General features: G+C 32.6%; 2 protein-coding genes across 5 annotated transcripts in view; one reads left to right on the top strand and one right to left on the bottom strand.

Moving 5' to 3' along the window:
- Positions 1 to 25,888, bottom strand: part of LOC143055362 (uncharacterized) — a 188,646-nt gene that overhangs the window by 47,632 nt on the left and 115,126 nt on the right. The window lies entirely within an intron of this gene.
- LOC143055354 (putative oxidoreductase TM_0325) overlaps positions 7,544 to 25,888 on the top strand; it is a 97,527-nt gene continuing 79,182 nt past the window's right edge. The window contains exons 1-8 of one of the 4 annotated variants that reach the window (XM_076228488.1): positions 7,544 to 7,692; positions 16,533 to 16,672; positions 20,217 to 20,309; positions 21,344 to 21,482; positions 22,030 to 22,070; positions 22,494 to 22,563; positions 23,039 to 23,075; positions 23,976 to 24,115. In XM_076228488.1, the coding sequence (XP_076084603.1) occupies positions 7,656 to 7,692; positions 16,533 to 16,672; positions 20,217 to 20,309; positions 21,344 to 21,482; positions 22,030 to 22,070; positions 22,494 to 22,563; positions 23,039 to 23,075; positions 23,976 to 24,081 (663 nt within the window). In that variant the 5' untranslated portion in view covers positions 7,544 to 7,655 and the 3' untranslated portion in view covers positions 24,082 to 24,115. Of the gene's footprint in view, positions 7,693 to 16,532; positions 16,673 to 20,216; positions 20,310 to 21,343; positions 21,483 to 22,029; positions 22,071 to 22,493; positions 22,564 to 23,038; positions 23,076 to 23,975; positions 24,116 to 25,888 lie in introns of those variants that run through there. The other 3 variants (XM_076228489.1, XM_076228490.1, XM_076228487.1) reach the window with 3 other exon arrangements.

Genomic DNA, 25,888 nt, shown 5'->3' on the forward strand with positions numbered 1-25,888 from the left:
TTCAGCAACCGAGAGTAATAGTTTACTGCATGGTAAAAGTAGCTATTGATATGCTTACAAAATGTCTAGCCAAAGGTAAAAGATATTTATTATACAGTAATATGTCTAGATGAAAAAGATCAAAATCATTGTTAAATTTTCTGACTTGTAATTGATTCCATTGACTATTTCAAAATAAAAAGACCGTTAACAAATTTCTTTTGTGATGATACAGTGCGTGATATCATTTTTATCTTTTGTGTATCTGTCCATTTTTTCTAATCTAACGTTTATTTAAGTAAGTTGTGAAATAATGTTTAAACATATTCTTCCCTGGTTTTGTCTGTCCGTACACCAAATTATTGGTCACTTACGTTCAAAACCTTTGTTGAAACACTCCCCCTTCTTTCCCAAAATGTGGAAAGCTCTATTTTCATGTTGAAAACACTAGATATTTACTTACAAAATATAACGGGTTAGACTTGATTGACGCATACAGTTAATTAACAAATCATTGAAAAAAATTATTGATTTAATACATTTCTTTCAGAATTAGGAGCTCACGGTGTAAGAGTTAATGCATCAAGTAAGTTCTAATTAGTTGTTGATGTAGTACCTATAACTTTGTTACTAAGTACCTTGAATTGTAATCAAACAGTTGGTCCCTTAACCTTCAGTGCCAGATATTCAAAAATTGTTTAACAGAAAAGATATGCTTTCCATTTTTTCCATTTAAGGCATGACTGTAATATTTTTTCTGTCTATGAAGAATAATATAAACATGTGGTGCACACTGAATAACCCGCTTAGCCTGTTATTATAAAGTGTGCACCACATTGTTTATGTTATTTCGAATAGGCAGAAAAATAATACAGTCATTTCTTATAATTTAATTCTTAATTCAATTTTAAACCGGAGTAAATCATGAAAAACGTTGATGACGTCACGGTCACATGACTAAATTATCTCTATGATCTGATAAACAAAACGACGTCAGCCAATCAGAAGACGCGTTACATCCAAACTATTAAATTATTAGCTTTAAATAGGCAGAGACCATAGTTTATCCTGCATTGTCTTGCATTCTGAAAAACAAATCTACTACTGTATAAATGGCGGTAATTTGAAACTGGACGTCAGAAGGTTATTTTCAAAACTTTTAAATTACTTCAAAGTTTATTCAATAGCGAAATGTTGTTGTATGATGTCTGTTTGTCCAACATGACTAGCGAACTGGTCTTACCTCTTTTTACGGATCACTGAACAACGTTTTAAAGGGGGTACCCAACACTTTGCCTAAAATGAATTTGGCTGCCTCGTGTAATCAACAAAATACTTACTTTTACCTGCTGACAAAAATATAATAATTTCAAGACATTTGAACCTCACAATTTAAAGGAATAATTCCATTGAATACATAACAGTTTGACAAACACTTATTTTGATCATTGAGGAGCTTGACTTTTAAAGAGTTAAATCCCTTAGATGTTTTGTAACCCCTTAAGTCAGTTTCTCATTTATTTTGATTAATAACCCATCGGTACTTTGTCTATAGAATTGTTGTTACATTTATAAGGTGAACATGGCAGTCTGACAGAAATCAACTGATCTTCGAATATTGTCTTTCTCGGCACTATATGTAACATTGATTTTATCCTAAAGAGTATAATACATAACTGGACAAATATTGCTATCAAAATATGAGCCTGCATCATGTCGATAAATATATTTTTGCACAACACGTTGTCATGGTTTTCTCACACCTCCTTCTTTCCCAAAATGTGGAAAGCTCTATTGTCATGTTGAAAACACTAGATATTAACTTACAAAATATAACGGGCTAGACTTGATTGACGCATACAGTTAATGAACAAATCATTGAAAAAAATTATTGATTTAATAAATTTCTTTCAGAATTAGGAGCTCACGGTGTAAGAGTTAATGCATCAAGTAAGTTCTAATTAGTTGTTGATGTAGTACCTATAACTTTGTTACTAAGTACCTTGAATTGTAATCAAACAGTTGGTCCCTTAACCTTCAGTGCCAGATATTCAAAAATTGTTTAACAGAAACGATGTGCTTTCCATTTTTTCCATTTAAGGCATGACTGTAATATTTTTTCTGTCTATGAAGAATAATATAAACATGTGATGCACACTGAATAACCCGCTTAGCCTGTTATTATAAAGTGTGCACCACATTTTTTATGTTATTTCGAATAGGCAGAAAAATAATACAGTCATTTCTTATCATTTAATTCTTAATTCAATTTTAAACCGGAGTAAATCATGAAAAACGTTGATGACGTCACGGTCACATGACTAAATTATCTCTATGATCTGATAAGCAAAACGACGTCAGCCAATCAGAAGACGCGTTACATTCAAACTATTAAATTATTAGCTTTAAATAGGCAGAGGCCATAGTTTATCCTGCATTTTCCTGCATTCTGAAAACAAATCTACAACTGTATAAATGGCGATAATTTGAAACTGGACGTCAGAAGGTTATTTTCAAAACTTTTAAATTACTTCAAAGTTTATTCAATAGCGAAATGTTGTTGTATGATGTCTGTTTGTCCGACATGACTAGCGAACTGGTCTTACCGCTTTTTACGGATCAGTGAACAACGTTTTAAAAGGGGTACCCAACACTTTGCCTAAAATGAATTTGGCTGCCTCGTGTAATCAACAAAATACTTACTTTTACCTGTTGACAAAAATATTATAATTTCAAGACATTTGAACCTCACAATTTACAGGAACAATTTCATTGAATACATATCAGTTTGACAAACACTTAATTTGAACATTGAGGAGCTTGACTTTTAAACAGTTAAATCCCTTAGATGTTCTGTAACCCCTTAAGTCAGTTTCTCATTTATTTTGATTAATGACCCATCGGTACTTTGTCTATAGAATTGTTGTTACATTTATAAGATGAACATGGCAGTCTGACAGAAATCAACCGATCTTCGAATATTGTCTTTCTCGGCACTATATGTAACATTGATTTTATTCTAAAAAGTTTAATACATAACTGGACAAATATTGCTATCAAGATATGAGCCTGCATCATGTCGATTATTATTTTTTGCACAACACGATGTCATGGTTTTCTCAGAATGCTTATGACGTCTTCACACTGAATCGTTTGAAGATGCAATGATTAGTATCTAGTCTTAAAAATATGGTCTATATTTCTTAATTAACATTGGTCTATTAACTAGCTTCAAAATACTCCAGTACGCTTAGATATTGTTTTGTGTCTTTTGAAGTGTTGTTAGTTGTATTCAGCTTTATATCGATCTACTGAGTTAGACTCTTTCCAACTGATATTTACGTTTGTTCTAATGATGTTCTGTTACCCCAGTGTACAAGTGTCCAAGCTCTCACAAACATGTTTACCCTACATTCTGAATGCGCCTGGAAAATGAAAAACTTTCCCCTCCAAGTGCACTGCGGTAGAGACATGATGTATAGCAATCCTTTCTAAAATTGTCCAGTTATAAATTTTGAAATTATAAAGAAATTAAGGTTTCAACTCCCTCAGGCAAACTTGGCTTTAGATAGATTTGGCTATTTTTTTAGGTTAATTTTGTCATATAGCTCTTCGATTGCTTCAGTTCTTATAAATCCTTGGCTTTCCAATATTTGGCTTTTAGCATTCTTGATGAAAGTAAATCAAGAAAAGCGTTTCGGATGAATTAAATGTATATAACGTGTTGTTTTCAATTTTGTTGCACACGTTACATTTATAAGGGACATAACGAAAGAAAGATATTTAAATTTGATGAAATATGATGACAATAATAAGATTACTATATTATAACAAATGCCGAATGTTGTCATTCTATTTCTTAGTTTTGTTTCTTTTCTGATATACGCTTTCTTATATGTGAATATAATCTATTTTAATATTCATTATTCATTTTTGGTTTGTTAGTTTATCGTACATGTGTAACTTCATTGTATTCTATTATCAAATTGTAGTCCTGGCTTCATTGATGATGCAAATATTCTTCGTAATAGTGCTTTGAAGGCTACAGATGAAGACCAAAAGAAGGTTGTATGCACATATTGTTCTGTCAATAAATTATGAAAAGAGTCGACCTTGGAGTCGATATTACTGTATTTCACTCTTGAAATAGATATGATTCCTTGTCCTGGTTTTGGATGACTTTTAGTTCTTTTTTTTTGTTTGTTTTATTAGCCCTTCAACGTTTGTATCAGTTTTTGGGTTTTACATATGTTGGCCTCATGTTTCACGGAAGAGTCATTATTTGTCATAGTGTTGTTATTGCAATACCCTCTGAAAAAAAAATTACCTGAACGGATTTTCGGTGTTTTGTTTTTGGTCTTTTTTTGATCGAGATTATAACATATATTTTTAATTTTGGCTTCCAAAGCGTTACGTCTCAAACATACCTAAATCAGATTATTTCCGAAATTCATGTCAACCAATTTCGATATCTTTGCATCTTGTATTTCAATGTCTAAAATTACTTTTTATCTTTATAGTATGCAGACAAGTCAGCAAAACAAGCACACCTAAATAGGACTGGAAAACCAGCAGATGTTGTTTCCCTCTTGCTCTTCTTGGCGTCAGATTAAGCATCGTACATTACCGGGAGTATCAACAATATCGATGGTGGAAAGCATTTATACCCTTGACCAGTATTGTACCATAGATTTAGTGCCGACAATTAAAAAACAAAAAGGGCAAATGTCAGGGCTTTTTATAGCCTACTTTACAGTATATGGTTTTCTTATTGTTGAAGGTTGCAATAACACTACACAAACATATACAGTGGAGTATTGCGAATGATGAACGGAATAATTGTGAGATCTGCAATGAAGATTGCACCCCGACCTGCATCCTCCCAATTGCCTTTTATCAACATTGCAAATTTAAGTTTAGAAATGCATTCTGATAGAACAACAAGAGTGCACACGCTGAAATATCTCGCCTGCTTTACTGACCACTGATTTTATTTTGATAGTTCTCAATATAAGGTTTTAATACAAATATCACATAAACTTAACAGGATCGAAAAAATGAGGTCAAGGTCAGATGAACCCTGCCAGACAAACATGTACAACTTACAATCATTCAATATATCAAATATAATTGACCTATTGCATATAGTATCTTAGAAACAAACTTAACCAGAAAAACTTAACATTGACAAATGAACCATGATAATGAGGTCATGGTAAGATGATATCTGTCAGACAGACATATACACCTTACAATCATTACATACATAAAATATAGTTAACCTATTGCGTATAGTTAAAAAAAAAACCAGACCAAAACACAAAAACTTAACATTGAGCAATGAACCGTGAATATGAGGTCAAGGTGAAATAAATCTGCCAGACTGACATGAATATCGTAAAATATTTCTATATACCAAATATAGTTGGCATATTGCATACAGTATTAGAAAAACAGACAAAAACACAAACTTAACTTTAACCACTGAACCATAAAAAAGAGGTCAAGGTCAAATGACACCTGCCAGTTGGACATGTACACCTTACAATCATTCCGTACACCAAATATAGTAGACCTATTGCTTATAGTATCCGCGATATGGACTTAACCACAAAAACTTAACCTTGTCCACTGATCCATGAAATGAAGTCAAGGTCAAGTAAAAACTGTCTGACAGGCATGAGTACATTGCAAGGTACGCACATACCAAATATAGTTATCATATTACTCATTATAAGAGAGAAATGAACATTACAAAGAATTTGAACTCTTTTCAAGTAGTCACTGAACCATGAAAATGAGGTCAAGGACAATAAACATATGACAGACAGAAATTTCATAACATAAGGCATCTGTATACAAAGAATGAAGTATCCAGGTCTTCTACCTTTTGAAATATTAAGTTTTTAAGAGGTTAGTTAGTGCCGCCGCATCCGCCGTCAGATCAATATTCCTATATCTCGCTTTCTGCGACAAAAAAGTAGAAATGTTATCAAAGGTTTCCTTAATAGCTGGTTGTCATGAGAATGGATGAAATATTTGCCACAGGAGGTTATCCAAACAGTAACCAATCAATTATAATGGTATTTCAGTTCAATCAGGAAACTTTATACACAGATTTACTCCAAAAGCGACGAGACGATCTTCTGTTATTATTGTTCATTTTCTTTTGTTTTGTACCATGTTTATGTATATTTCCTATTTCCTATATAAGGTCATGATGGTTTTCGTCACCACTAATTATAATAATTAAAACCTTCACTAAATTCTTTATTACATATAAAAATTTGGTTGGAAGTTTTGTTTTATCTGTATAACTCTTATTTCGAACTGGATATCACATCCTTAATTTAACTGTAATGTCCTAACTCTGTCGATTCTTATATTTTGGCATTGCGCAAGGTTAATATGTTTTTCTCAGACAGTTAGCGGCGTCTTTACACTTAGTTCATTCGAACTTGTACTGATGGGTATTTGAGTCTGGGTACACTGGCAAACTTTACTTACGTGAATATCACATAAATCTCACATGGAATTGACCTCAAAGAAGCTTATGTATACGTCAATTTTACACAAAAAAACAAGCATTTTTAAAGATTTTAGTAAAATTTGAAAATTTAGATGTTATTTGAATAACTTTATTTTGAAAATTCACGTGAAAAAAAAATTCATCATGATGGTTTATTTATAAATTGAAATTTAATTTAACATAGCTTTTAGTGACTGCGAACAATCTTAAATCGGTACTTTGTTTTATTTTTTCTATTCATTTTGTTCCGATCCTTCAGTCAAACCCTTTCAAATTATTTCATAGTTTGTTCTTATGTTGTACTGTTACACTTATGTCCTAGGTTACGAGAGGATTTTTTATCCCGTCAAATCTTTATATGTCTACATGTTCCAAGTCAGGAGCCTGACATTCATTGATTGCCATTGAATGGTATCTGCCATATTTGTTTTTCGTCTATTGTTTATAACATTAATTAGTCTGTTGATTTTCTCTTTAAATTGTTTCACATTTGTCACACCGACCTTTCTAGTTTAATATATTGTACGGGTTTTGCTTATTGTTGAATGCCATACAATGACCTGAATTGGTCTAGTGTGCATAGTTTTCTCATTGGCAATCACATCATTGTGTTTGCTTAAAGTCCAATGGCAAATATTTCATGAGGTACTAGCTCCACGTCCGCTATCAAGATTTATGAGATATAAGGTTCTATTCTATATACAGCTCCAATTTTGGTATCAAGATTAATTACTGCAGAGGTTTTAGCATCACTTCCGCGGTATCAATATTTATTACAACAGAGTTTCTAGTGATATGTCCGGTAACAAGATTTATTACAGAAGAGGTTGTAGCTCTACGTTTGGGGTCAAAATTAATTACTGAAGAGGTTCTAGCTCCACGTCTGGTAGCAAAACCTATTACAGAAGATATTCTTACGAGCCACTGTATATTTATACACGCACTGTGTTCCCGTTAAATTTCTCCTTGATATTGACAAAGTAAAAATAAAGGTCAGTGTCATTTAAGTATGTTTTCTCTCTATATATAGTAACATCGATGTGAAACGTGTGCATGGTGTATCATATGATACGTTATCTAGATGTAAGGACAAGGTAGTCTTTTTAAGATCTTTTGTATTATCTCGGACAATTTCTGACCGTAAAACATGGCTTACTTCAGAGAAAAAGTTGTCCTTGTTACAGGTAAGAATCATGTTCTGCTATCCGTCTAAACTCTCTCTAATATTGAGACACTCATATGCCATAGTTTTCTATAACATGTGAATTTGCTGTATATTATATAATGTATATGTGTATATATTTTTTCATAGTAATAGATTACTTACGGACTGACCGAGAGACGTCCTTGTCGATGATGATTACCTTGTCATAAAAATTCAAGGAGACATCAATTCAAAATCACGCTGGACATTTAATTCTAGTTTAGTTACAAATGTTACAAAAATTATGATAAGCATACCTCTTTTGAAAAAGCAGAACACTCGTTTTATATTAGTTTTGAGGGTACGGATGGGGGGAAGGGTGGGATGCTACAGAATAGAGAATAATAGGGGGGATATAAAGAACAGAGAAAAATGGGCCAAAAAAATAAAGAATAGAGAATAACCAGGTGCTAAAATATAAAGAATAAAGAATAATGGTAAAAAAGTATAAAGAATATAGAAAAATAAATAATACAAAAATGTGGGACCCCCATCAAGACCCTCAAATATTGTACAACTGGAGATTCCTAACATTCTTCGTCAATTTTTCCCTTTCTGCACCCATTGTATAAAAAAAAAAATAATCAACGTGTGATTCGTTTGATCTCATTGCTTCATTGGTTAAAATCCGATTATGACGTCGAATTTTCTTGCTTTCCTCTGAATTTCCTATTGTGACGGCATGAAAACAGGCGACCATGCCTGATGACGTCACATAGAAAGAACACATCTTTTTGCAGATCATTCGAAAAGTAGGAATAAGTTTGCCTGCATAATGTTAGAAAATCATTAGAGAAACAGATTCCACCACCAAATCTCGTGTAATACGATATTTATCCACTCTCGACAGTTAACTGTCTCGAATGGATAAATATCGTATTACACTCGATGAAGTGGTAGAATCTATATATATCTCACCCTGAATTTAAATATTGCTGGTTTCCGATGTAATTGTAAGCCGCTGATATGAGTGATTCAACGTGTGTCCGGTTTTATTATCGTCTCCGCGGAGATATTAAGAATTGAACGATGGACAGTCTGCGGGCTGAATACTTCTTACTATCTGATTGGAAGATATTGCTGACTCTATCCAGGATCATATATACTGTTCCCAGCTCTATCATAGCTAACGTTTGCTGATTGGTAGGGACAATTCGAAACCTAGTAAATGTATTTTTATCCCGTAAAGTGTCTGAATTGAACACTCTATTTTAGCAATTAGATTTTGCCTGGTTTTAAATCATACACATCGGTACATAGTTAACACTTATCTATAAATAGCCGAATATCCTCAATTCTTGTAAACACACATGTGCGTATTTAACATTCTATCAGCCAGTCGCTCACTGCTACGTACATCTTATACATGAAATCAAACTTATGAAAACATCGCGTTTTTTCTTGCCTAGATTATAAATTTTTATACTTAGTTAGATAATATAAAAGCAGCAAACATAAAATGACTAAAAGGGGGATATCCAAACCAATTATTTTAATTTAAATATGAATTTAAACGGGAATTATTATCTCGGAATGGGGGAAAAGGGGGGGGGGGGGTTGCGATCTTTCCATGGTTAAGGCACGTTCATGTCTCTTGTAAAAGGGAAAAAACTCAGAGAGATCAAATATGTGTTTACAATTAGTCTACAGCTATCATGCTATCATTAGACGAAACGAACGTCTGGCGTAAATATAAAATTTTGATCCTGGTATCTATGATGAGTTTATTTGCAACCACTGGGTCGATGCCATTGGATTTTGGAAAAACTAAGGCTTTTCTACCTCAGGAATAGATTACCTTAGCTGTATTTGGCAAAACTTTTAGGAATTTTTGGTCCTCAATGCTCTTCAACTATGTACTCTATTTGGCCTTTTAAACATTTTTTTATTCGAGCGTCACTGATGAGTCTTTTTTAGACGATACGCGCGTCTGGCGTAAATATAAAATTTTGATCCTGGTAGCTATGATGGGTTTATTTGCAACCACTGGGTCGATGCCACTGCTGGTGGAGATTTATTTCCCCGAGGGTATCACCAGCCCAGTAGTCAGCACTTCTGTGTTGACTTGAGTTATCATTGATATGTTCATAATTATAAATTAACTGTTAACAAAACTTTGAATTTTTGAAAAACTAAGGCTTTTCTACCTCGGGAATAGATTACTTCAGCTGTATTTGGCAAAACTTTTAGGAATTTTTGGTCCTCAATGCTCTTCAACTATGTACTCTATTTGGCCTTTTAAACATTTTTTGATTCGAGCGTCACTGATGAGTTTTTTTAGACGAAACGCGCGTCTGGCGTAAATATAAAATTTTGATCCTGGTATCTATGATGAGTTTATATGCATGCAGTCACGCTATTTCATCATAGTTGATAATTTCTTTTGTCAAGTTTGTAAAGTCAGACAAGAATTGAAAAAAAAGTATAAACATACAGATACTATGATTGATCGCAAAAAAAAATACTATTACATATGACTGGTTTCTCACGTTTGAAGATAATGTCAATTCAGTATGTTAAGCTTTGGAGGATCAGTACGATTATCACCTTTTTTGGCACCCAACATTAATAGTATAGTAAAACAATAACAAAATGTCAGTATTAAAACGGTATAATGCCTTATAACGTGTTTGAAATCTAAAATAGCACTGCAGAACTTATCACCTCCTTTATAACCAATGACATTAACATAATTTGAAAAGATGTGAAAAACTGTTGGAAATATATTACTTGTGTTCCTATATGTTTAAATTTTACTACGTTTCAATCTCTACACTATTGATGCCTTTTATGAACGAAAAACATTCAGGCGAAAGCGCCATGTTTTTCTAGCACAAAGAGGTTAACAAACAACCAAAGAAAAAGTAAACGAGCAACATATCTGTTTAGAAAAACGATTAAAAGATACAAATGATGAAGACACGAGTTAAGACATCATCCCCACCAATCCAGTGTTGATACATTATCACATGAAACATCGGTAAATTAAAAAAAAACAATGTATTAGCCTTTTATAATTTAGCAAACACTTTCCAATTTCATCAGCTAAGAGACGACTAGCTTTTAAGAAAAGCTATAACTTGTGTTTTATTTCAATTGACATGAAAAACTACATTAGTCCAGACATGACAACCTAAAACAAAACAGTATCAGAATATTTATATCTATTGTCATTTTTTTCTGTTATGAGAGTCATTTTATCAGACATAAGACATTTTATTTCACTAAAGCCCCCACATGGGGTATGTTAGTACAACATTAACAATAAAAGTGTGAACACAGTAACATTAGAACAACATGGTTAACAAAGGTGCTATAATATATAATGAATACTGCTTTGTGACAGGAAGTACAAATTATAGTAACATGATGAAGAACATTACTTTTTGTATTAAAAGGTTTAAATAAAACTTTTGCAAAATTTCAAATGAATAAAAAGACGGAGATATTGGGTACATGTCAATTAAACAGCAACCAAACAGCACACATAACCCAAATACTACTGATAAGTCTAGAAAGCCTAGCGGTATTTAAGTGTTTTGCGACAGTACTACATAAATGTGTATCTGACTATAACATGTATAACGATTTCAGTTTTGATTCAAGCAATTTGAATTTTTGAAGTGAAAATGATATGGCGTGTTGTAAAATTTTACTTTCTTATCCATTGGGAGTCATTTTACAGGCAAATGAACTAGTTTTTGTGTGTAATTTTCATTGTTTAAACATCATTTCAATTTCCGGTGGCGAATTAATATCCGTTCTTTTCCATACTAAATAGTAATGTAACACTATACAAACAATAGAACGATAGAGTTTTGCGAATGAAGAACGGAAAATTTATGAGATTTGCAATGAAGATTGCACTGCCCGACCTGTATCCTCCCAATTCACCGTTACCAATAAACTCATCATAGATACCAGGACTAAATTTTGTTTATACGCCAGACGCGCGTTTCGTCTACAAAAGACTCATCATTGACGCTCGAATCAAAAAAGTTTAAAAAAGCCAAATAAAGTACAAAGTTGAAGAACATTGAGATCCAAAATTCCTAAAAGTGTTGCCAAATACAGCTAAGGCATTCTATGCCTGAGGTAGAAAAGCCTTATTATTTCAAAAAATTCAAAATTTTGTAAACAGTTAATTCATAAATATAACAATATCAATGATAATTCATGTCAGCACAAAAAGTGCTGACTACTGGGCTTGTGATACCCTCGGGGAAATAAATCTCCACCAGCAGTGGCATCGACCAAGTGGTTGTTTGTTTAAATAAAGATTAAAACGCCTTCTGATAGAACAAATAAAAAGCTGCGTCATGAGCGCATAATACGCCCGTCGATTTTTCAAAGAATAACGTTCCATAACTACTCAATGTCATATCAGAAATTTGTAAAAAAAAAATAAAGGGATTTTATTTTAATAGATACAAACCAGTCATCACTGCTCAAAGTGCTTTTGAGTTATTGTTAACTTGAAAATCCCCCTTTTTAATAAATAAAACCGCATAACTCGGAAACGTAAAATCTAAAATTTCTATAATCGAAAGGAAGATCACGTCAATAGATATAAATAATTCACCAAAGTGTCAGGAAAACTCCTCAACGTATTTTTTAGTTATTGTCCCAAAACTGGAAAACCCCCCTTTCTTAATGAATAACACTTCATAACTCGGAAACGTAAAAATAAAAAAATTATAAAAACGAAAGGGAGTTCACCTCAATAGATATAAACAATTCACCAAAGTTTCATGCAAATTGGTTAAAGCGTTTTTGAGTTATTGTCCGACCTGTTGACGACGGACGGACAGACGGACGGACGGACGGATGCGTACGGAAAAAGGTATACCATATTACGTCCCGTAAACGGACGTATACAAACTAGTAATTTTATAACGGTTTCATTAACAGTTGGTCTTCGTGAGTATGAATGAAATATTTGCCACTGGAGGTTATCCAAACTTCTTCTACATCTACTTCTACTTTTACCTGGTATGTGACCACAGTCATCAGGTTGACTATTCTGTCACTTTTGGGTGTGCGCAAAAATAATTTTGAAATACAATGACAAAAACAGGTGCTATACAATTATTTACCAGTGGTGATTAAAAACAGGGGGCTATTTATTTATTTGTTAGTCAGGAGCCAATGATCAACTATTATGGTATTTCAGTTCACTTAGGAAACTTTATACACAGATTTACTTCAAATGCGACGAGACGATCTTCTGTCATTATTGTTCATTTTCCTTCGTTTTGTACCATATCTATATATATTTCCTATTTCCTATATAAGGTCATGATGGTTTTTGTCACCACTAGTTATAATAATTAAAACCTTCACTAAATTCTTTTTTACATATAAAGATTTGGTTGGAAGTTTTGCTTTATCTGTATAACTCTTATTTCGAACTGGATATCACATCTTTATTTTTACTGTAATGTCCTAACTCTGTCGATACTTATATTTTGGCATTGCGCAAGGTGAATATGTTTTTCTCAGACAGTTAGTGGCGTCTTTACACTAAGTTCGTTGAACTTGTACTGATGGGTATTTTAGTCTTGGTAGTCAGACAAATTTTACTCACGTAAATTTCACATAAATCTTACATGGCATTCACCTCAAACGAGCTTAAACGTGAAATTCGCGCGATAATTTCCAAGTGAAATTCACACACTAAAAAAAAAGAAGCATTTTTCATGATTTTAATATAATCTGAAAATTCAGAAGATATTTGAATAACCTTACTTTGAAAATTCACGTGAAAAAATTTTTCCTGTGATTTCCATGTTAAATTCACCTGAATTTCACGTGAGAAACACGTGAGTGAAATGTTCCTGTGTTAACATCATGATGGTTTATTTATAAGTTGACGTTTGTTTTCAAGTAGCTTTCAGCGACTGAGAGCACTCTTTAATCGGTACTTTGTTTTATTTTTTTCTATTTGTTTCGTGCCGATCTTTCAGTCAAACCTTTTCAAATAAATTTTTAGTTTGTTATTATGTTGTACTGTCACACTTATTTTCAAGGTTACGAGAGGATTGTTTGATCCCGTTTAATTCTTTATGTGTCTACATGTCCCAAGTCAGGAGCCTGAAATCCGTTGATTGCTATTGAATGGTAACTGCCAGATTTGTTTTTCGTCTATTGTTTATAGCATCATTCAGGCCGTTGGTTTTCTCTTTTGAATTGTTTCACATTTGTCATACCGGGGCCTTCCTAGTTTAATATATGGTACGGGTTTTGCTCATTGTTGAAGGTAGTACAATGGCCTATATTGGTCAAGTGTGGATAGTTTTCTTATTGGCAATCACATCAAATCTTATCGTTATAAAATGTATCAAGTATATTGAGTGGTTGATTGTGTTTGCCTCAAGTTTAATTACAACTATTTCATGAGGTTCTAGCTCTACGTCAGGTATCAAGATTTAAGACACAGGAGGTTATATATGCAGCTCCAAGTTTGGTAAAAAAACTAATTACGGCAGAGATTTTAGCATCACTTCCGCGGTATCAATATTTATTACAATAGAGGTTCTAGTGCTATGTCTGGTAACAAGAGTATTACAGAAGAGGTTATAGCTCAACGATCGGTATCAAAATTAATTACAGAAAAGGTTATAGCTGAAAGTCTGGTAACAAATCTTATTACAGAAGATATTCTTCCGAGCCATGGTATATTTATACACGCACTGTTAAATTTCTACTTTATATTGACAAGTCGGCGTTTTCTCTATGTTTAGTAACGTGTACAAGGAGTACATGGTTTATTATATAATATGTTATCAAGTTGTTAGGCCATTGTAATCGTGTTTTTTTTTTATCTTTTGTATTATCTCGCACATTTTTTCGACCGACATTTTTCAGTTGAAAAACAGAATGATTCGAATACTTTATATATTTTTTTACTTTGCATTTTTTTATACGAAAGAAAAAATGTGGAAAATTAGAGCTGTGCTATCCAGGAGTTACCATTTTTAGATTGTTTAGAATTAATTAGTTAAATGGTGTTTTTTTCAGTCATTTATTACTTCAAACTCTAATCTGACTCTGTTGAGAAAAATAAATTAAAGGAGTAATTAAAAAAAATTGTTGAACAACTTTGTATTTTTCTAACACTCAGTCATGAACTACAATAGTCTTGGCCTTATAAAGTACGTTTAAATTTAAAACATGGCTAACAACAGAGAAAAAGTTGTCTTTGTAACAGGTAGGAATATATCATGTTCTGCTATCCGTTTTACTAATACTGAGACACTCATATGCCGTAGTTTTTTTTCATAACATTTGAAAATTATTTATTTGCTGTATATTGTATAATGCAATTGTGTATGTATTTTTTCATTGTAATATATTTCTTCTAGACTGAGCGAGAGACGACCTTGGCGATAATGGTTACCTTGACATAAAAATTCATGGAGACACATTCAAAATCACGCGGGAAATTTAATTCTGTGACTCTAGTTTAGTTACAAATGTTCTCTTATTGTGTGATGCCTTATCACTAGATATGATTACAACGAATTTAACAGGAGCAACACGACATATGTTACTAGCAGAACAGGACATGTTGACATTGTCTGATAACCTGAGATGACCCTCGGATTTTTGCTGTTCGCGTTGCTTAATATTTAGTTTCTGGGTAGTGTACTTTTTAATCGGTTGTTTGTCTATTTGTAATTTTCTTTTTACTATGTTACCTTCTGTATGTCTTCCGCTTCATGATTTGTTTTAAGGATGTTCGCTCCTCGGTTTCAAAATAACAAGCTTTTTGAAAGACTGTTATAAATGAAGAAACTAAAAAAGCAGAAAAAAATGAAGTGTGCTTGTTTTCGAGATACAAGCCATTGAAAATTTGGTGGGAAATGAATCTCTCTAGATTTTTCATACATTTTACATTGGCACCGTTTTTCTTTCAAAAACAATGAAAAAAGAACAAGGTAGACTTTACATAGATAAATTAAGTCGTATAAGAAAAATATAATGAGTATGTTAAATTTGATGTATGCCTTTTTGTGCTTCTTCGTTACATTTGTTGTTTTTATAGTGATATTAAGATGATAACACAATATTGACTGCTGTACCCCTATTTTTGACATTTTTACTCTTTGAGTATGTTTGTTTTGTTCATGCATCGTTGACAATGTAATGGAATTTGATCCGACTGTCATACAAGTGAGAGGTTTAGCTAGCTATTAAACCAGGTTCAATCCATTATTTTCTACATTAGAGAATGTCTGTACCAAGTCAGGAATATGACAGTTGTTATCCATTCGTTTGATGTGTTTGGACTTTTGATTTTGCCTTTTGATTTTGGATTTTCCTTTTTGAATTTTCCTCGGAGTTCAGTATTTTTGTGTTTTTACATTTTATAAGATTTTCAAATATGTGTTTTTAAACTAGATGTAATAAAATTATGAAAAGAAAAGTAAGGGTAAGCGGGCAATTTTTTTTAATGGCACTACATGGATAAAACAAGAGGATTCGGAATATCTGGCAAAAAATCAAAAACAAGAGGTGCGAACATCCTTAAACTGTCAATTAATTTGTTGTAGACTTTTTACCCTTGAATTGACACAAAGGTACTCCGTGAATTGTGACATCAGTGAAAATAAGAAAAAAATACGCCCTCCCGAAATTATTGTTGTTTTACAACATGCAGAGCTAATTGGCGGATCCCCCTTATTCGATTTATTGATTTCTATTTTTTTTATTTTTTTAAATTATGTGAACGTTTCATGGTGTTCCGGCATTTGCAACATTCAGTTTTCAAAATGGCTGGTTCCGCACCTGGATATTGTGTTTATATTGATCTTTCAGGAGCAAGTTCTGGCATAGGAGAAGCCACCGCTATTAAGTTAGCAGAACATGGTGCCAGATTATTTTTAGTGGCTCTTGAAGAGGATAAATTGCAAATTGTACAACAAAAATGCAAGGAAAAGGGTTTAGTGGAAGAAAAAGTAAGCTATTTTAATCTTGATGTGATTATAATTTTTCCGCTTATTTATCAAGATCATCATAACAATGTTTTAACATATATACTCAATCTTGTTTTCTGGTGTTTCATTGAAATACATTGGCTTACCTTGAAATACCTGGATTGAAGGATGAATGAATAAACGTTTAACGTCCAGTGGCAAATGTTACACGCACATTATGACGGGAAGATGTCAATGTGTTACGAACATGAACCCTGCTTAGTTCTTTACCGACATGCTATAAAATATAGAAATAAGAAGATATGGTATGCTTGCCAATGAGACAAGTCTCCACAACAGACCAAATGACACAGACATTAACAACTATAGGTCACCGTACGGCCTTCAACAATGAGCAAAACCCATACCGAATAGTCACTAGTTTGCAAGATAACAGTGCTTATGAATATATATTACCATACCTGGACATGTTATTCTGAATCCGAGCCGACCATGCGGTCTTTGACGTACGCTTTAATGATGTGTGCCTATTTTTTGATTTGATCATTCCTTGAATCGAACCCGCAAACTCTCGACCTCGAGGCCAGATTGCTACCACGAAATTTTTGTAATTACTCTTTTTTTCATTAAAATACATGTAGGATGAAATATAATAATTAGCATATATATTATAAAGACATTTGAATGAGGGTCTGATTGGGTTTTAGAGAGTAGAGAATAATGAGCAAAATCTACAGCAAAATGGGGGTCTGGATGGGTTTAAAAGAGTAGAGAATAATCAGCCACATCTACAGCAAAATGGGGGTCTGGATGGGTTTTACAGAGTAGAGAATTATGAGCCAAAATGAATATTCTGCAGCACAAAGCACGAATCAATCGTGTACAAAAGTGAAAATAAAAAAAAAAAGCATGCGCAGCAGCAGATGAAAATGAAACTCAAATCTGAAAAAACAATCCTGCTGACCCCCTTCCCCCTATCCCCACTTTTCCCCAAAAACGGTATCAAATGGTCGTCCCGTTATCAAAGATTACATTGTTTACCAAACCAAGTTTTGTGAAAGTTCGGTTTCATAGTTACTAAAATATAAACTCATTCAATATATACTATACATGTATAAATCTTTCAGTCAGTTTAATTGAAGTCTGGAGCTGGCATGTCAGTTAACTGCTAGTAGTCTGTTGTTATTTATGTATTATTGCCATTTTGTTTATTTTCTTTGGTTACATCTTCTGACATCAGACTCGGACTTCTCTTGAACTGAATTTTAATGTGCGTATTGTTATGCGTTCACTTTTCTACATTAGCTAGAGGTATAGGGGGAGGGTTGAGATCTCACAAACATGTTTAACCCCGCCGCATTTTTGCGCCTGTCCCAAGTCAGGAGCCTCTGGCCTTTGTTAGTCTTGTATTATGTTAATTATAGTTTCTTGTGTACAATTTGGAAATTAGTATGGCGTTCATTATCACTGAACTAGTATATATTTGTTTAGGGGCCAGTTGAAGGACGCCTCCGGGTGCGGGAATTTCTCGCTACATTGAAGACCTGTTGGTGACCTTCTGCTGTTGTTTTTTTCTATGGTCGGGTTGTTGTCTCTTTGGCACATTCCCCATTTCCATTCTCAATTTTAATAAACACGTGCACAGTGTTAAGAATTGTTAGATACTGTATTGTAGATAGATATAAGAAGATGTGGTGTGACTGCCAATGAGACATCTCTCCATCCAAGTCAAAATTTATAAAAGTAAACCATTATAGGTAAAATTACGGTCTTCAACACGGAGCCTTGGCTCACACCGAACAGCAAGCTATAAAGGGTAAAAAAAATTACTAGTGTAAAACCATTTAAACGGGAAACCAACGATCTAGTTTATATAAAAAATGTAGAGTTCACTTGATAAATACATTGTGAAAGGGACATACATTAGCTGTCAAATTCATGTTTACCGAATTGATTCAAATTCTCATCTTTGATTTATAATCTACTAAAAGGTATATCGAACTAAAACAAAAGGTCTAAAGTGAAGAATTAACAATGCAAGGACTCGATAATATGTATCCGCATTGCCGGTGTATTTTAGCCTAGACGCCATCTAATTAACCATCGAGGTGACCTCCGAAGACTGCAGACGATCAATAACCCGATATCAACATAAATATAGATATAAATAGATAGCGAAACGTGCAATTGAATTTTTCTAGGTCTGTTTGATTTTATTTTATAGGTTAAACAAATATGTTAATCATCATTTTTACCTGTATAAGAATGAGATATTGTGGATCGAATCAGTCAACCAAATTTTTTACCCTTGTTTCACTTTTTATGTTGGCATTCTTTTCCTTTTGATAGACGAACACGCCTAGTTCATGTGTAACCCATCTCTAACTTAGGGGTTAAATAGAAGGTCACATGAATACGGTTTCAATGAGGTCGAATTATTCACTTGCAAGTGAATACTTCATCAGCGATGTTTCTTTGCTCATTTTGACAAAATTGACCCAAACTGGCTGCTAAAAGCGAATTATTATTTCAAATATCAAATTTTAATTGACTGGTTTAAGAAATAATGTTATGTAGATGAATTAACGAAGTTTGTGAAATTCGACGCATTACAATGTGTGTAGAAAGCCTTACTTCTGCGCACAGCTTTTTAATTATTTGAGCACATTCGTTGAACAAAATAACAGCAGTAACTGTTAGCTTAGTATCAGGAAATAGGGTTTTCATGTATCCGAAAATACGTCAGATATTGTTTAAAATGATGAATTAACTTGTTAGCTTATATCATGTATTTGTAACACATTGTATATACCCTTGTTCATTTAGTTAACGCCTTCTTGCTGTGCACCTACCACACGATGAAAGAGGGGTTTCTAGCAGGAAACGCTCGTTTGTTTTGTTATTATCCAGTAAAACGAATCCTAAGTACTAGGAAAAAAAACATAAAAAAATATTTAAATTAATCACTAAAATCGCAATCTGACATGCCTGTTCTTGCTGAATATTGGTAGCTCTTAACTTTTAGAAAATGACTACGAACCCTGTTTCCATTCAGATATTCTTAGAATTGCATCATCAAGTACTCAATTGTCCATTTGTGTTTCCCTGTGATTTGTTTCTGATAAACGAACCTTTATGTTAACTTGCCAAAAGTGACTTAATTTATGATTTTTTTCTCTCTTTTTTTTTCTCAAAGTTGGCTTCATATTTTCATGAATGGTCTATATTCATTATAGTTTAGTTGTGCGACTTGTAAAATGAATATGCGCAAATGTAATAAAATCTTGTGCGCAATCTAAAACAAAAATGTAAATCCCTAATCCGCCCAAATGTAATGCGCACGTGAAATTTTGTGCATTCCTTTTGTATAGGAATTTTAAATAATAATGGTTGTTTTCAATGAGTTAATTGGTTTTTTGTTACTCTGGTTGTTTTAACAAATTTAACATGTTGTCCTAATTTAGTTTGTGAGTAGATAGGTCAAATTTATTCATATTGAAAATAACCCTTTTCACTGATAAATTATCCCATTTAATGGATACGCATGATTATATTTTCTTCTTAGATAGGGTATTGCAGTGGTGACTTATCTCAATCTGCCTTCAGGGAAGAAATTATAAAGAGCCTGATACAGAAATTTGGAAGATTGGATATATTGGTTTGTTTTATATAATAAAATATACCTTTTTGTGCACCATTATAAAAGAAAATATGATGTAACCACCAAAGAAGCAGCGACCCAACAAAACTAAGTCAACATCCAGTTAATATTCGGTCCACAGATACAAACATTCATCATTTGTATATGACATAGTGCTAACATTGGAAATGATAACTTTCCAAATTAAAGTTTTGTATGCGGAACGTATCAAATTGTTCCAAAATGTTTATCATTAATCGTCTAGACACAGTTTGAGAGAATACGATTTGGAATCAACATGTACTACATGTAACCAAACTCCTGTCACATAAATAAAAATCTTAATTCCCATCATTTTCAACGACAAACTTTTCCTTAGAACAAGAAATTGTGATCTCACGGTATGTTCTCACAGTATTTATAACAATTGGAAGTAATTCAGGCAAATATTTTACATGTGGAACGGTTTCACCTATTCCGGATTCTTTATATAAATATAATCATATTTTATAATGATTTATCATTCACGATGTCTTGAACGAATGATACATGATAAAGTAAAGCTTATCGATAGTTCAATAGTAGCATCAGGACCGAAAACTTGTGATTCTCTAAAAGAAAGTCATAATGAGAGATTAAAAATTTTGACTATTTCAGAATCTGTATTAACATAGAAGTGTTACCATTTATCGGCAAAAAATTCAGGTTTTGGCAATCAAACAAAAAAATACAAGATAGTACAGCGATTCATTTTGACATACAAAAGCAGTGATAAGGTATCAACTTGATGGCAGAAATATAGACGCAATTAAGTTTTCATTGCAAACCATAACGATAAAATATCTGCTGAAAGTGTAACTGCATCTAGTAAATTTGAGATAATGACACTGTTCTTGTTTTATCAAAACCAATTGCTCTCATAGAATTAGAGAAAAGATAAAATAATTATTCATTACTTCTTTGCAAATAAGATATAGGTAGTCCCAAATGTTCGTGGCTAACGCCACTCAGATATGGGAAGACTATATCTCATATATGTACATACGCTTTAGGCTGACATTGCAGGCTATGTTATGTTTACAAATGTAAGTGAAACTAAGGAAGAGGATTACGACAGATTCGTCAATGTGAACCAGAAGGCGAAATTCTTTTTGGCACAACTATGTTTGCCTTATCTCAAAGAAACAAAAGGTTTGTTAGTATGAATAAAAACTAAATTCTTTCTGGCATAACTATGCTTGCCTCATCTTAAAAACAAAAGGTCTGTTGGAATGAGGGAAAAAATATAGGGACTGGTACTTTTAATGGAATTTTACTTTGAGAAAAAAATATAGGAGGGTTCAGTAAGTTTACATGTTTGCTAATTACCAGGCGGAAGGGTAACTATGTCATTGGAGAGACGACGTGACAATGGAATTTACTAGAATAAATTAATATTAACAAGGGGAAGCCAAAGAGGCAGAATTAAGTATTGGTACAATTTCATACTTTCAGATGAATGCAACAAAAATTGTTCAGATACACTGTAGGATTACTTTCATGTTTAAAATCGAGATAAATATATATCATTGCACCAAAAATTAAGATGAAAATACATTTTTTAATAACAAATATGGAATATAGCATGCACATGTAAACTGTTATGTAAACAAATTCGCCTCTTCTTTATACATACAATCATAAGAGACGGCGTATGAATATAAAATATACTTTTAAGTAATTAAAATTTTCAATGTAGGTAATATAATCTACATGTCGAGTATCAGATCCACGATACCGGTAAGTATATTTAATCTATAATTTAATATTGTATGTATTCTTTAAACTGACCCTGAAAATAAAAATGAAATCGTACAGTTCTGTTCGAACACTGTGCTAATTGAAACGGCACCCAACAACACAACAAAAAACTTTCATATGTCAATATACTGTCTTCAACAATAATTTGCATGCTGTCTAATTACCATCTGAACAGGAAAGCAGTTTTCTTGGGAAGTTAACCATATATTTGCACTTGAAAGATAAAAAGAAAGCCATAAATGTTAAAAATCATAGAATCTATCATAAAAAACACATTTGGAATGCATTACATATATCACTCCGTAGTAACGTCGTTACTTAAATTGTAATATAAACTGGCAATGCAAAATTACTATGTAAATTGAAATGTAAATAAAAAAAAAATGTTTTAATGTTTTTCAGAAACCGGACACAGTAGTTTACTGCATGGCAAAAGTAGCTATTGATATGCTTACAAAATGTCTAGCCAAAGGTAACAGATATTTTTTATACAATAATATTTCCAGATGAAAAATTTGAAGGCGGGAATTGCTGGAATCGTCAACCAATCAAAATCATTGTAAAATGTCATGACTTGTGATGATTGCATTGACCATTTTAAAATTAAAAAAAGCCTTTAAACACATATCTTTAGTGATGGCACAGTGCTTGATATAATTTTATCTTTTGTGCATCTCTACATTTGTCAAAGCTATCTTTTATTTAAATAAGTTGTGCAATAATATTTTATATTCCTCCCTGGTTGTGTCTGTCCCTACACCGAATTATTGCTCCCTTAAGTCCCAAACCGTTGTTGTATTATATAAACAGTCCCCCTTTTATCCCAAAATGTGTTAAGCTCTATTTGTATGTTGCAAACACTGGATACATGATCTTAGCTAAAAATATATAACGAGCTTAACTTTATCGACGCATACAGTTATATTGATTAAATACATTTCTTTCAGAACTAGGTCCTCACGGTGTAAGAGTGAATGCTATTAAGTAAGTTTTAATTATGTGGTGATGTAGTACCTAGAACGTTATAGACAAGTACAACCTTCTTGATTTGTAATGAATAAACAGTTGGTCCCTTAACTTTCAGTGCCAGATATTTAAAAAAAATTTAATGGAGTAGATGTGTTTTCAATACACAATGTTTTCACCATTTGCTTTTAATAGGCAGAGACTAGGCAGAAACCACAGTTTGTCGTGCATTGACCTGCATTGTCCTGCATTCGGCAAAGAAATCTAAAATTGTATAAATGTCCGTAATTTGAAACTGGGCGTTAGAAGGTTATTTTCAAAACTTTTAAATTACTTGAAGTTTAATCAATGGTTAATGGCCGTTGTCTGGTGCCTTTCCGTGCGACATGACTAGTGAGCTGGCCTTACTAGTACCCCTTTTTATGGATCAGTGAACAACGATATTAAGTTTTCATTTAAGTCAGTTTATCATTTATTATGATTAATAATCCATCGCTACTTGGTCTATAGTATAGTTGTTACATGTATTAGGTGCACATAAACGCCCAACAGAGGTCAACTGATCTTTGAATATTGTCTTTTCCGGCACTATATGTAACAACTGATTTTATTCTAAAGAGTTTAATACATAACTGGACAAATATTGTTATCCAGTTATGGGCCTGCATCAATAATTATAGTTTTGCATTACACGATTTCATGCTTTTATCAGAATGCTTATGACTTATTCACACTAAATCCATTGAAGATGACTTGTGGTGTTTGATATGTAAACTAGGAAAACATGGCCTATCTATTATTTTATTAATTAAAATTGGGCTATGGGCTAGCTTTGAATTACTCCAAGAATTATTCATTTATTTTTAGTTAGTTTATCATACATGTGTTAATTCGTTGTATCTTGCTTTTAAATTGTAGTCCAGGGTTTATTGATAATACCAATATTCTTCGTAATAGTGATTGGAAGGCTACAGATGAAGAAGAAAGGAAGGTTGTATGCACAAATTATTCAGTCAATAGATAATAAATAGAGTAGACCTTTCTTGGTGCAGTGAAACTAGTACCGTTAATGTTGCTATTGCAATACTCTCATACGAAAGTGACCTTAGTAGAGTTTGCTCTTTTGTTTTGTGGTCTTTTTGGGTTCTGGTGTTTACAAATATTAAATCATTTTTATTTAGCATTTAGTCTCAAGCAAACCTTAAGCAGATATAACATAAATGCATGCCTTGTACATTTAAATAAGTATCCTATATTTGTTTACATATATTATGTAAATCTAAAGCAAAAAGATAAAACAATAAATTCTGAAATTTTACGACAAAAAATTGTATTTCCAATTTCAGAATGATTAGAAAATTAAAGAGGATACACATGTTCATATAAGAGGGTCAGTATGGGGGTTTACAAAATATAGAAAAAATAAGACAACAAAATATAAAGAATAGAGAAAAATGGACACAAAACAAATAAAGAATAGAGAATAATGAGGTGGTAAAATAAAAAGAATAGAGAATAATGGTCAAAAAGTATAACGAATAGAGAAAAATGGCCAAAAAAGTTAAAGAATACAGAAACGAAGGAACCCCCATCCAGACCCTCATATAACTGTGAGGTCATTTGTGTGTACTGAACTATTAGGTTTAAAACATCATTATATCTTAGGTTTGACTATTGCTTTAGTTACCAATTACATAATTCTATGTGTATGCTTAATTTTGAAGTTATTTTTTTCCTTTAGAAATATAAATAAAGTTTGGAATAGGATTTCTTGCTATTAATATTAATTTGATGGCCATGTTGATAGACCCTCGAAGATAAAGCCCTAACACTTCAAAAACAAAAAGTTAAATGTCGGGGCCTTTCATAGCTGACTATACTGTGTGTGTTTTTGTTATTGTGGAATGCCATACGATTGCCTGTAATTGTTTACATCCACTTGATTTGAACTTTGGTGTATAGCTGTCTCATTGGCAAACATACCACCTCTCCTTTTTTATGAAATTAAAATATACAAAAATAACGACAAAACATCGTATCTTGTCATCATGGTTACATCTAAGATTAATTGCACAATTAATAGCAACGGATGACAGTGAATTAAAATACAGATACTATAATGATTTCAACCCACATCACATAAGATAAAACAAAATTCCATAAAGTCGAGAACATAATGTGTGTTGTAACTTTATTGCCATGTTCGTTTTTCGTTTATAAATTTTTGAATAAACCGGATCGTTTGTTTTCTCATTTAAATTGTTTCACATTTTATCATGCATACTAATCGGTATTGGTTTTGCTCATTGTTTAAGGTTGTACATTGCAATATAGTTGACAATCAAACAACATTTCCTTATTTTTACAAGGTAGACTCTAAAATGACTAGTCTTCTTTTTCGTGTTGTGACTAAAGGCACTGGTAGGATGGAACATAAATTAAAAAGTAACTAGTAAGCATTTTTAAAAATGAACTGAACAATTATTATTTCGACAAGTTGGATGAAAGTTTCTCATCCTTGTTCATAAGGGGAACACGTGATCCATGGTTGACTGTGATATCTACAAAATGTAGATAAATAAGCCATAGGGTATCTCCCCCGATAAGGATATGTTATTCATACATGACATATATCATGTATGAACAGGACATCTCTGTAGAACATAACAATCGTTATCTTACCTCCTATACATTTCTAGGAATACCATTGGTTAAAAGCGACCGCGTGGAGACCGTGTAAATTTCTATGTGGATTAATTGACTAATCAACTAGTTCTTTTAATATACAAAGGCATCAGAAACATGTTTTGTATAACTAAAACGAAATAATT

This window comes from Mytilus galloprovincialis, chromosome 12 (assembly GCF_965363235.1).
Source record: "Mytilus galloprovincialis chromosome 12, xbMytGall1.hap1.1, whole genome shotgun sequence".
NCBI lineage: Eukaryota > Metazoa > Mollusca > Bivalvia > Mytilida > Mytilidae > Mytilus > Mytilus galloprovincialis.